The sequence below is a fragment of the Schistocerca nitens genome, chromosome 1 (assembly GCF_023898315.1).
Source record: "Schistocerca nitens isolate TAMUIC-IGC-003100 chromosome 1, iqSchNite1.1, whole genome shotgun sequence".
NCBI classification, from domain to species: Eukaryota; Metazoa; Arthropoda; class Insecta; order Orthoptera; family Acrididae; genus Schistocerca; species Schistocerca nitens.
In genome coordinates, this window is record NC_064614.1 from 109,688,573 (window position 1) to 109,702,024 (window position 13,452).

The window sequence follows — 13,452 nt, forward strand, 5'->3', positions numbered from 1 at the left end:
TTCTGGACCATCATCTAGACTGGACTGAACACACAGTTGTAGTCTGCAAGAAGGTGTCAGCATCACTCCATTCACTACAGAAATGTAAAAATGTATTTCATTACGAGCTGAAAAAGAAACACTTAGAATCACTACTCCCTCCCCACATTCCATATTTGATTATGGTGATATTGCCTTTCAAGGACTTCTGTGTGAGAACTCACACCGACTGGGAATGGCACTGAATGCTTGTTTGCAATAAATTTGTGACCTTTGCTTTTTCGACCACATAACTCCTGCTTCCAAACAATTATCATGGCTACGTGCCGATAAGCATGGAGACTGTCATACTCTGTGTTTTCTTGTTCTAGCTTCTTCTCAATCATTGAACTCCTATAGGAACAGCACAGCATAAGAACTCGTTCTCAACAAGAAATCTTCTCTATACCACTACACATATCACTCTTGTCAAAAAACCCTCCCCTCCACTTTTCCATACCCCTTGTTACACAGTTCTCTATTAAAAAGCTTTTCTTTGTTAACAGCTATTTTCACTGCCATTTACAATCTTATACATTTTCAGTCTTACACCAAACACGGCTTCAGGTATGCGCTAAACTAATCGATATTATTGTTATTCTTGACAACCTGTATTGTTATTATTTTTATTATTATTAGTGCCAACTATTTTTATTCTATGTGTATATCTATTTGCATTACTGTAACTGTATGTGTATTATTGTAAATGTATGTGTATGTGTTGGTTTGTGTTGATCTTGTTCTGATCTAAGATAGGTTTTAAGGCACTAATATTGTCAAGCTGAATAAATAATAAATAAATAATGGAAGAGAAATTTTCGTCTTCATGTTATCCGTACTTTCTGCCGGCGATGTTTCCATATGCATTACAAAATCACCCTGTACATAGACTACACAGTCAGAACGTGTCTGTACAGAACAAGCACACTAAATTAAAAAGAAAGAAACATTCTTACTAATTAAAGTTTTCAAAAAGAGAGGCATCTACTGTATTTACTTCAATTAAACACACTCTCATGGGACTCGCAGAATTTCGTATCCTGCAGCTGACCCCGTGATTCGAGGCGGCTCCTGACCTCTGACCTTTTGCCTGTTCCAGATGGTGACGCGAACAAAGAAGATATTCGTGGGCGGCCTGTCGGCACCTACCACGCTGGAGGACGTCAAAAACTACTTCGAGCAGTTTGGACCGGTGAGTACCCACTCACGTGGTAATTACTATTTTCTGTTATGAGTACAGTTCTGTCAACCCTCTAACTGTGGAAAACAATTCGTCCGCCTTATTCGTCGCATATCTGTGAGGCAGTATGAGGGACAGAGAATTGTCTTGCGCCTTCACGAAGGGAAGTAGATTGTTTTTATTGATTTCTCGTGATCGTACGACCTGATGATGAAGAGGTATCCAGTGGCGTTGTGCGGAATAATTACTTGATCCTTTATCCTGAAATTAATTTCTAACACCTGTATTTGATGATGATCATTTATTACGAACAAATATTTGATTGTTTCACGATCAGGAACACGTAGTGATACATGTGCGCACTCGCACAGTGTATGCCTGCGTAATCGTGGAACGCTATCACTTATAACTTCACCTTAATTGGCAACAGCATCCAAAATACCAAGTGGAACACCGATTTTCATGGATGGTAATAAAGTACAAATGTATACATATGTAGCTTTATTTAACTGGTAAGTGTTGCCAGTTAAGTTGGAGCTACGAGCTACACGTGTATAAGTGTATATTTGTTTTATTACCAGACATGATAATCAGAATTCAACTTGTCATTATTCCCGCATCCCGTGGTCGTGCGGTAGCGTTCTCGCTTCCCACGCCCGGGTTCCCGGGTTCGATTCCCGGCGGGGTCAGGGATTTTCTCTGCCTCGTGATGGCTGGGTGTTGTGTGATGTCTTTAGGTTAGTTAGGTTTAAGTAGTTCTAAGTTCTAGGGGACTGATGACCATGGATGTTAAGTCCCATAGTGCTCAGAGCCATTTTTTGTTTGTTTGTCATTATGGTTCATGTTGCCAGCTAAGGTGAAGTTACGTCGTAGTGTTCCATGATTATGCAGATATGCACTTCACAGGTATACTTTGTGATTAAAACTCAACTATTCTCTTCATGTTCTCAATACATTATCCGTAAAGAAGTAGCATACCTAGTTCCTCTTGGCTTGTGAAAGACATTTTTTTTAGACTGCCAGCTCTCGACACACATGAACGACACAGACATCCAAATTAAAATTTTCCGTTATTTTCCTAATTTGCTCCAAGCAAGTGCGGGGTGATTACTTTGAAAAGGGCGCGGCCGATTTCCTTCCCCACCGTTTCGTAATCCGAGTTCGTGCTCCATCTCTATTGACCTCGCTGTCGACGCTACGTTAGACTCTAAATCTTACTTACTTTCATTCTTTCTTAGAACTAACATTTACAACCTATGGGATAAATGGCAAGAAAGTTCGTATTGAGAAAACCAGAGCCTCGTATTGTAAAACGACTAATGCGTTCAGAAGCCATCACCTCTCAATCGAAACAAAATTAGGATTTCTACGTTGCGGCATATTTCCCATGGTTTTTTTTTTTTTTTTTTTTTTTAAAAAGATGAGACCTGGACTTTGACAGAGGCGACGGGCAAACGATTTGGGGCATTGTAGATGTCACTGAACAAAATTCCATGGCATTCCACAGTAATTTTTTACTAACAACGACTTTCTCCGCAGAATGAAGAAAGAAAAAGAAGCCCTAAGTACACCAAAATGGTTAAAACTACGAGTAAAATAGCTTCGCCATGTAAAGAGAAATGGGAACGGGTATAAATTGCTGCGGAACGTTCTTTTCAAGAACATATACCTGGTAAAGAGGCGAAAGAACAAGAAGAAGATCATGATGATGATCACCTTCGTCTCGGAAACAAAAAGGACACGGACTTCGCACATGGTCGACACAAGCAAAATGTGATGTACGAAAATGAATTTTTCACTCTGCAGCGGCGTGTGCGGTGATATCAAACTTCCTGGCAGAGTAAAAATATGTGCCGGTCCAGGAAACGAGCCGGGTTCCTTTGCTTTTCGCGGGCAGTCGCTCTACCAAGTACAGCAGTTTACCATGAAAGACAAACATCCCAGGTTCGATTCCTGGTCTGGTATACAGTTTTAATCTGCCAGGAACTTTCAGTAGCGATACAGCTATGAGGTCACCAAATTCCAAACGGATATCCACTAAAAAAAGAAGAAGAAGAGGAGAAGAGGAAGAAGTTCCTTATCAGAAGTCCCCTGCAGCAGTCCTAGAAACCTGTAACATGAATTGTGTAACAGCCTGTATATTGAGTATGGCGCGTATGAGAGATGTAATGAAACTAACAACATGCGAGCGATCTGGCAACGCTGTTTGTTCTACATGCGCAGACTGCTGTGTTCATGCTTTCTATTTGCTCATACCGAGTTTCAGCTCCGTAAATCCATCACGTGATTTTTGAGAGCGCCATTAATGAATTTGTGTTTTCGTTGTGTGTTACGAAAATGGAACAGCAGAATTTAGAACGACGTTATGCCATCAAATTTTGTGTCAAATTTGGAGAATCCGTGAGTATGGCTTTCGAAAAGTTGAAACTGGTCTTATCAAGAGCACAAGTTTGTCGCTGATGGAACAAATCATTTTTGGAAGGCCGAGAATACTTTGAAGATGAACCTGGCTCAGGAAGAGCTTCAGCTTCGATAAAGGAAGAAAACGTCGAACGTGTTCGTGCTCTTATGAGATCAGACCGAGTTTAACTATAAAGATGATGGGTTATGTGTTTAGCTTAAACGCTTTCACTGTACCTCAAATTTTGACCGAAGCGGACAAGTGGATGCTGTGCCATGCCAAGCCCCATGTCACACTACCACTTCCACCACTGAATTTTTGACCTCAAAAGGCATTCCTGTTGCTCCGCAGCCCTCCTGTTCAGCTGATCTGAGTATTTGCAACTTTTTCTTTTCCCTAAATTGATAAATATCTTAAAATGCTGTCATTTGGGGCACTGGAGAACACTCAATAGAATGTGACACACGTGTTAAAGACCATACCGCTTGAAGCTTTTCAGCGCTGCTACCAATACTGCGAATAAGGACTCCGCCCGAGTACAGCTGCCGAAAGGAACTATACACATCACAAAAAGGTTTGCGTCACCTCGGTTCCGAGTGTTCCGAAACCTGTACAGAAAACTGGAATAGAGATCAACATAAACACCATTTCTGCCCTTTTTATTGCTCATGAATACCACACATTGCATGTTGTACCACGATTCAGCAAGACCTTGTGGTGGTCGAGATTACTGTATACACCGGCAGCTGTAATACCCAGTAGCACGTCCTTCTGCATTGATGCATGTCTGTATTCGTAGTGGCATACTATCCAAAATTTCATCAAGGCACTGTTGGTCCAGATTGTCACACTCCTCAACGGCGATTCGGCGTAGACCCCTCAGAGTGGTTGGTAGGTCACGTCGTACATAAACAGCCCGTTTCAATCTATCCCAGGCATGTTCGATAGGGTTCATGTCTGGAGAACATGCTGGCCTCTCTAGTCGAGCGATGTCGTTATCCTGAAGAAAGTCATTCACAAGATGTGCACAATGGGGGCACTAATTGTCGTCCATGCAGACGAATGCCTCGCCAATATATTGCCGATATGGTTGCACTGTCTGTCTGAGGATGGCATTCACGGACCGTACAGCCGATACGGCGCCTTCCATGACCACCAGCGGCGTACGTCGGCACCACAATATGCCACCCCAAAACAGCAGGGAACCTCCACCTTGCTGCACTTGCTGGAAGGTGTGTCGAAGGCGTTCAGCCTGAGCGGGTTGCCTCCAAATACGTCTCCGACAATTGCCTGGTTGAAGGCATATGTGACGCACATCGGTGAAGAGAACGTAGTGCCAATCCTGAGCGTTCCATTCGGCATGTTGTTGTGTCCATCTGTACCGCGCTGCATGGTGTCGTGGTTGCAAAGATGGATGTCGCCACGGGCGTCGGGCGTATAGTTGCGCATCATGCAGCCTATTGCGCACAGTTTGAGTCGTGACACGACGTCGTGTGGCTGCACGAAAAGCATTATTCAACATGGTGGAGTTGCTGTCACGGTTCCTCCGAGCCATAATACTTAGGTAGTGATCATCCGCTGCAGTACTAGCCTTTGGGAGGCCTGAGCGAGGCATGTCATCGATATTTCCTGTCTCTCTGTATCTCCTCCATATCCGAACAACATCGCTTTGGTTCACTTCCCTTGTTGAGAGCCCGTCCTGGCACAAAGTAACAATGCGGACGCGATCGACCCGCGGTATTTACCGTCTAGGCATGGTTGACCTACAGACAGCAAGAGCCGTGTACCTCCTTCCTCTACAACGACTGGAACGGATCGGCTGTCGGACTCCTTCCGTCTAATAGGCGCTGCTCATGCATGGTTGTTTACGTCTTTTGGCGGGTTTAGTGACATCTCTGAACGGTCAAAGGGACTGTGTCTGTGATACAATATCCGTAGTCAACGTCTGTATTCAGGAGTTCTGGGAACCTGGGTGATGTAAATCTTTTTTTGATATGTGAACTTTGAAGAGGACAATATTGTTGTACCAAAAAAAAAAATAGTAGATAAAAAAAAGCAGTCTCATTACTTCTCTCACACACCTCGTAAATCAGTATTCGTGTAAAGCTTCCTGTCCTGCAATGGTGACGACGCCACACGAGAGCAGTTGACAGACTGCGTGGTGAATCTGTCACGGTCTACAGCGCCGCACAGCTGTTCCGCCCGGCGCCTCGCAGCAGCGGCCGCGCCGTGTCTCCGTGGAGGGGCGTGCTGGAGAGCCCGTGGCCACTCGAGGGCGCGGCCGGCCGCCCTCCACGCAGACACATCCAATTAGGCGACACCCGAGAGGCGCGGACAGGTGTGGGTGTTGGTGTTGCCTCAGCGCGCAGGCTGAGGGCCGGCCGTCGGGTCGGCGCCTGCACTAACAATGTTCCGTGAGTCGCCGCTGACGCTACTCCACCGTCACCGGCGCGCTCACCTCTGCTGCGGGGCCCGCCCCAACGTAGCGGCCGATGCTCACGCCTCACGGTGCCTGCGGAAGCTTTGCTACCCAAACAACCCACAATACAGTGAAGCGTCTACATTCTTCAACAAATTCTACACTCCTGGAAATGGAAAAAAGAACACATTGACACCGGTGTGTCAGACCGACCATACTTGCTCCGGACACTGCGAGAGGGCTGTACAAGCAATGATCACACGCACGGCACAGCGGACACACCAGGAACCGCGGTGTTGGCCGTCGAATGGCGCTAGCTGCGCAGCATTTGTGCACCGCCGCCGTCAGTGTCAGCCAGTTTGCCGTGGCATACGGAGCTCCATCGCAGTCTTTAACACTGGTAGCATGCCGCGACAGCGTGGACGTGAACCGTATGTGCAGTTGACGGACTTTGAGCGAGGGCGTATAGTGGGCATGCGGGAGGCCGGGTGGACGTACCGCCGAATTGCTCAACACGTGGGGCGTGAGGTCTCCACAGTACATCGATGTTGTCGCCAGTGGTCGGCGGAAGGTGCACGTGCCCGTCGACCTGGGACCGGACCGCAGCGACGCACGGATGCACGCCAAGACCGTAGGATCCTACGCAGTGCCGTAGGGGACCGCACCGCCACTTCCCAGCAAATTAGGGACACTGTTGCTCCTGGGGTATCGGCGAGGACCATTCGCAACCGTCTCCATGAAGCTGGGCTACGGTCCCGCACACCGTTAGGCCGTCTTCCGCTCACGCCCCAACATCGTGCAGCCCGCCTCCAGTGGTGTCGCGACGGGCGTGAATGGAGGGACGAATGGAGACGTGTCGTCTTCAGCGATGAGAGTCGCTTCTGCCTTGGTGCCAATGATGGTCGTATGCGTGTTTGGCGCCGTGCAGGTGAGCGCCACAATCAGGACTGCATACGACCGAGGCACACAGGGCCAACACCCGGCATCATGGTGTGGGGAGCGATCTCCTACACTGGCCGTACACCACTGGTGATCGTCGAGGGGACACTGAATAGTGCACGGTACATCCAAACCGTCATCGAACCCATCGTTCTACCATTCCTAGACCGGCAAGGGAACTTGCTGTTCCAACAGGACAATGCACGTCCGCATGTATCCAGTGCCACCCAACGTGCTCTAGAAGGTGTAAGTCAACTACCCTGGCCAGCAAGATCTCCGGATCTGTCCCCCATTGAGCATGTTTGGGACTGGCTGAAGCGTCGTCTCACGTGGTCTGCACGTCCAGCATGAACGCTTGTCCAACTGAGGCGCCAGGTGGAAATGGCATGGCAAGCCGTTCCACAGGACTACATCCAGCATCTCTACGATCGTCTCCATGGGAGAATAGCAGCCTGCAGTGGATATACACTGTACTAGTGCCGACATTGTGCATGCTCTGTTGCCTGTGTCTTTGTGCCTGTGGTTCTGTCAGTGTGATCATGTGATGTATCTGACCCCAGGAATGTGTCAATAAAGTTTCCCCTTCCTGGGACAATGAATTCACGGTGTTCTTATTTCAATTTCCAGGAGTTTATATACAGTGAAGCGCCAAAGAAACTACTGTAGGCAGAATACGGCGCTGTGGTCGGCAAGGCCTACATAAGGCAACAAGTGTCTGGCGCAGTTGTTGGTTACAGCTGCTATAATGGCAGGTTTCCAAAATTTAAGTGAGTTTGAACGGGGCGTTACAGTTGGCGCACGAGTGAGGTAGCAATGAAATCTACATCTACATCTACATGATTACTCTACAATTCACATTTAAGTGCTTGGCAGACGGTTCATCGAACTACAATCATACTATCTCTCTACCATTCCACTCCAGAACAGCGCGCGGGAAAAACGAACATCTAAACCTTTCTGTTCGAGCTCTGATTTTTCTTATCTTATTTTGATGATCATTCCTACCTATGTAGGTTGGGCTCAACAAAATATTTTCGCATTCGGAAGAGAAAGTTGGTGACTGAAATTTCGTAAATACATCTCGCCGCGACGAAAAACGTCTTTGCTTTAATCACTTCCATCCCAACTCGCGTATCATATATGCCACACTCTCTCTTCTATTACGTGATAATAAAAAACGAGCTGCCCTTTTTTTGCACCCTTTCGATGTCCTCTGTCAATCCCACCTGGTAAGGATCCCACACCGCGCAGCAATAATCCAACAGAGGACGAACGAGTGTGGTGTAAGCTGTCTCTTTAGTGGACTTGTTGCATCTTGTAAGTGGCCTGCCAATGAAACGCAACCTTTGGCTCGCCTTCCCCACAATATTATCTATGTGGTCTTTCCAATGTTCGTAATTTTAACAAAAATGGTTCAGATGGCTCTGAGCACTATGGGACTGAACTGCTGAGGTCATTAGTCCCCTAGAACTTAGAACTAGTTAAACCTAACTAACCTAAGGACATCACAAACATCCATGCCCGAGGCAGGATTCTAACCTGTGACCGTAGCGGTCTTGCGGTTCCAGACTGCAGCGCCTTTAACCGCACGGCCACTTCGGCCGGCTCGTAATTTTAACACCCAGGTACTTAGTTGAATTGGCACCCTTGAGAATAGTACTATTTATCGAGTAATCGAATTCCAACGGATTTCTTTTGGAACTCATGTGTATCACCTCACACATTTCGTTATTTAGCGTCAACTGCCACCTGCCACACCATACAGCTATCTTTTCTAAATCGCTTTGCAACTGATACTGGTCTTCGGATGACCTTACTAGACGGTAAATTACAGCTTCATGGGGATTTCCCCATAAGACAACTTCACGAGTGTACGTGAATATCAGCAGTCCAGTAAGACTTCAAATCTCTAACATCGCTGCGGCCGGAAAAAGATCCTGTACGGATTGGACCAACGACGACGGAAGAGCATTGGTCAACGTGAGACAGGCGCAGCCCTTCCGCAAATTGCTGCAGATATTAATGCTGAGCCGTCAACAAGTGTCAACATGCGAACCATTCATCGATAAGGGCTTTCGGAGACGAACACCCATTTGTGTACCCTTGATGACCGCATGACGCAAAGCTTTACGCCTCGCCTGGGCCCGTCGACACCGACATTGGACTGTTGATGACTGGAAACATGTTGCCTGGTCGGACGAGTCTCGTTTCAAATTGTATCGGGCGGATGGACATATACGGGTACAGAGACAACCTCATGAGTCAAATGGTTCAAATGGCTTCTAAGCACTATGGGACTTAACATCTGAGGTCATCAGTCCCCTAGACTTTGAGCTACCAACCTAAGGACATCACACACACACACACATGCCCGAGACAGGATTCGAGCCTGCGACCGTAGCAGCAGCGCGGTTCCGGTCTGAAGCGCCTAGAACGGGTCGGCCACAGCGGCCGGCTCCTCATGAATCCATGGTCCCTGCATGTCAGCAGGGCACTGTGCAAGCTGGTGGAGGCTCTGTGATGGTGTGGGGCGTGTGCAGCTGGAGAGATATGAAACCCCTGATACGTCTAGATACGACTCTGACAGGTGACACGTGCGTACGCGTCCTGTTTGATCACCTGCATCCTTTCATGGCATTCCGACATACTTGGCCAATTCCAGCAGGACAAAGAGACAGCCCACACATCCAGAAGTGGTACAGATTGGTTCCAGGAACACTCTTCTGAGGTTGAACACTTCCCCTGGTCACCAAACTCCCCAGACATGAATATTATTGAGCATATCTGGGAAGCCTTGCAACGTGCTGTTTAGAAGAGATCTCCACCACCTCGTACGCTTACGGATTTATGGACAGACATGCAGGACTCATGGTGTCAGTTCCCTCCAGCACTACTCCAGGTGTTAGTTCGAGTCCATGCCACATCGTGTTGCGGCATTTCTGCGTGCTACCTGAGGCGCTAAACGATATTACGCAGATAATAATTGGCAACCAATGCTTTACAATCGCAATAAAGCCATGAGATGTTCGATTGACTCTTTTGATAGGACATGTTACGCGTTTAGGGATTGCACCCATCTTCAAACGTCACAAACTTCAACTCCTTCCTAATGGATGGTTGTTTACACCTTTGGGCTGGTTTAGTGACATCGCTGAACAGTTACAGGGACTGTGTCTGTAATACAATATGCACAGTCAACGTCTATCTTCAGGAATTCCGGGAAGTGGGGTGATGCAAAACTTTTTTTGATGTTTGTATTTTGTAATCTTTTCGACAAAAAGCGGCGAATTGTAACCGCTGAAAACCTAACCCCTGCCTGTCTGTACCAACGGGGATGAAATAACGATAATGAAAAAATTAAGAAAACCAAGATAATTTTAAAAAATGGTTCAAATGGCTCTGAGCACTATGGGACTTAACTTCTAAGGTCATCAGTCCCCTAGAACTTAGAACTACTGAAACCTAACCAAACTAAGGACATCACACACATCCATGCCCGAGGCAGGATTCGAACCTGGGACCGTCGCGCGGTTCCAGACTGTAGCGCCTTTAACCGCTTGGCCACTCCGGCGTGCAGATAAATCAACTCGCCAAACTACTATCTGCCTCAGTAGAATTCCTGTAATAGGGTCACATCAGGGGGTGTTAAAAAAATCGTCGGTAACAAAAACAACAAAAGAAATGATATGAAGAGACTGAAAGCCGGCTAGTCGATATCGGGTTGTGTGGCCTGCAGATGGCAGCCGCTGCGACTGTCGACTGTCGATGTGCGGCGCGCGGCCGCGGACATGGCGGCCGTCCCCGGGGGCGGCTGTTTCAATTTGGCGCCGCCCCCGCACGACACGGCGCCACCTCTCTCCCGGCGATTGCCCGCCGCCGGACAACTGCCGCGCGTGGCGTGTCGCCCAGGTGCCCCGTGGGGCCCAACTTGTCCGCGCGTCGCGTCGCGCTGATGAACCGTGTCGGGCCCGGCGTAATCCATCACGCCTCCACACGTACGCTCCTGACGGATATCCGGTCCGACTGTATTTTCCTGGTGACTTCCGTCGCTTTCCCTACGCTCTGCCACCCTTCTCTTCGTTTTAAACTAGGTGTTTGTCCTATCTACCATTTAAAGACGACAGGCAGAGGTTCGTAGAGACTCGTACGTCTGTGAAAAGATCTACGCGCCAACTATACAACTAGCATCTTCATACCTTAGCAAAAGATCTGTCCAGGAACCCGAGAAAATTTTGGTCCTGTATACGAGCCGCGTTTTTTAAAAAATTAAGTACCGTTTTGAAATTAAAAAAGACGTGCTAAGATATCTCAATAATTTTATTTTTACATGAAAGCCCGTACCTTAATCTACTTTTCTACATAATTTCCGTCAATATTGAGGCACTTGTCATAACGTTGTACCAGTTTTTGAATACCCTCCTCACAGAAGTCTGCCGCCTGACTTGTTAACCACTGCATCACCACTGTTTTGACTTCGTCATCGTCTTAAACGCGCTGACCGCCCAGGTGTTTCTTCAAGTGCAGGAACAGATGGTAGTCGCTGGGCGCAAGATCGGGGCTGTACGGAGGATGATCTAGAGTTTCCCATCGAAAAGATGTGATGAGATCTTTGGTCTGATTCGCCACATGTGGACGGGCATTGTCTTGCAGCAAAACGTTGCCCTTGCTCAATCAACTTCCATGGCCTGTTGCTTTGATTCTCGTGTGACGTAGGCCACCCATGTTTCATCGCCCGTAACACTTTGGCTTCATCAATCATCACCGTCGTTGTGGTACCGCTCAAGGAAAGTCAGTGCACTGTCTAAACGTTTGGTTTTGTGCACATCCGTCAACATTTTCGGTACCCAAGGTGCGCATAATTTTCGGTAATTCAAGTGCTCGGTCACAATGCCATACAAAACATCTTCAACTTTTGTAGTCCTGTCTTCCTCAGTTGCGTGTAATATTACGGTATATTGATAATTTTTACTTATGGACCGTCTGACAGCAACTGAATAAAACACAATTTTAGTGTCATACGCGTTTCGCCTTTATTTTCTGCAAGGCATCATCAGTGGCCTGGAATATGTACATATGTTAGCTATTTTATTTACATTTTTGTCACTATGCCTATAGGTTATAAACAGGTCTGGTGGTTGGTATTTCCTATTAAGTAGTAATGTTTTGAACTGTACTTACAACAACACCAAAAATGCAACAGGAGCGTAATATGTAAGAAACTGTCCACGCAACCTGTAAGTACAGTTCAAAACATTACTACTTAATAGGAAATACCAACCACCAGAACTGTTTATAACCTATAGGCACAGTGACAAAAATGTAGCCGGCCGAAGTGGCCGTGCGGTTAAAGGCGCTGCAGTCTGGAACCGCAAGACCGCTACGGTCGCAGGTTCGAATCCTGCCTCGGGCATGGATGTTTGTGATGTCCTTAGGTTAGTTAGGTTTAACTAGTTCTAAGTTCTAGGGGACTAATGACCTCAGCTGTTGAGTCCCATAGTGCTCAGAGCCATTTGAACCATTTTTTGAACAAAAATGTAAATAAAATAGCTAACACATGTACATATTCCAGGCCACTGATGATGCCTTGCAGAAAATAAAGGCGAAACGCGTATGGCACTAAAATTGTGTTTTATTCAGTTGCTGTGAGACGGTCCATAAGTAAAAATTATCAATATACCATACAAAACACTAAGAGAAATATTAGGAAAGACATCCGGCAAGGAGGAAATCGTAAAACGTCTGTTTCCTCTCGCCTTATTGTCCACTTCCTGCACCAAACTTTCATTAACGACCGAGGGATGCCCACTTCATTGTTCATCATGCACATTTGTGCGGCCATCTTTAAATTCTCTCACCCACTTTCTTACCATTCCATCACTCATAATGTTTTCTCCGTAAACTGCACAGATCTCACGATGAATATCGATCGCTTTTAGGCCTTTAGCATTAAGAAAGCTTATAACATCCCGTACTTCACAGTCGGCGGGACTCACGATTATCGGAGGCGTCATAAACACTCAGTACACAGCGTAAACAAGGAAGAATCAGGCAGTAATGGCGTCAGTGCGTAGATTAAGGTACAGGCTTTCATGTAAAAATAAAATTATTGAGATATCTTTGCACATCTTTTTTTAATTTCAAAACGGTGCTTACTTAAAAAACACGCCTCGTATAATAGACAAGCGGGTCTAAGGCTTCCAAACAATCACTCGTTTACGAGACTGGTGTCGCAGTAAAAGGGAGCAAAATGAAAACTTACGTTTTAAATCTAGCGTTTAAGAAATCGTTCACTCAGGTGAATCGTACAAACGTACCGAATGAACGACAAAGTAATAAGCAGCTCTGGCGTAGAGGAACAACTGAAAGAGTTGAAAACAAATAAGTCGCCAAGTCCGAATGCAATTCCAATTCGGTTTTGTAATGAGTATCTGCAGCATTTGCTTCTTATTTAGCTTGTACTTACATCGAATCTGTCGCCCATCGCAAAGTCCCAAA

At 46.5% G+C, this 13,452-nt stretch overlaps 1 protein-coding gene across 1 annotated transcript in view; it reads left to right on the forward strand.

Annotated features, from left to right (window-relative positions):
• Positions 1–13,452, forward strand: part of LOC126253606 (RNA-binding protein Musashi homolog Rbp6) — a 1,376,810-nt gene that overhangs the window by 741,765 nt on the left and 621,593 nt on the right. The window contains exon 5 of the mRNA XM_049955272.1: positions 1,118–1,210. Within this exon, the coding sequence (XP_049811229.1) occupies positions 1,118–1,210 (93 nt within the window). The remainder of the gene's footprint in view (positions 1–1,117; positions 1,211–13,452) is intronic.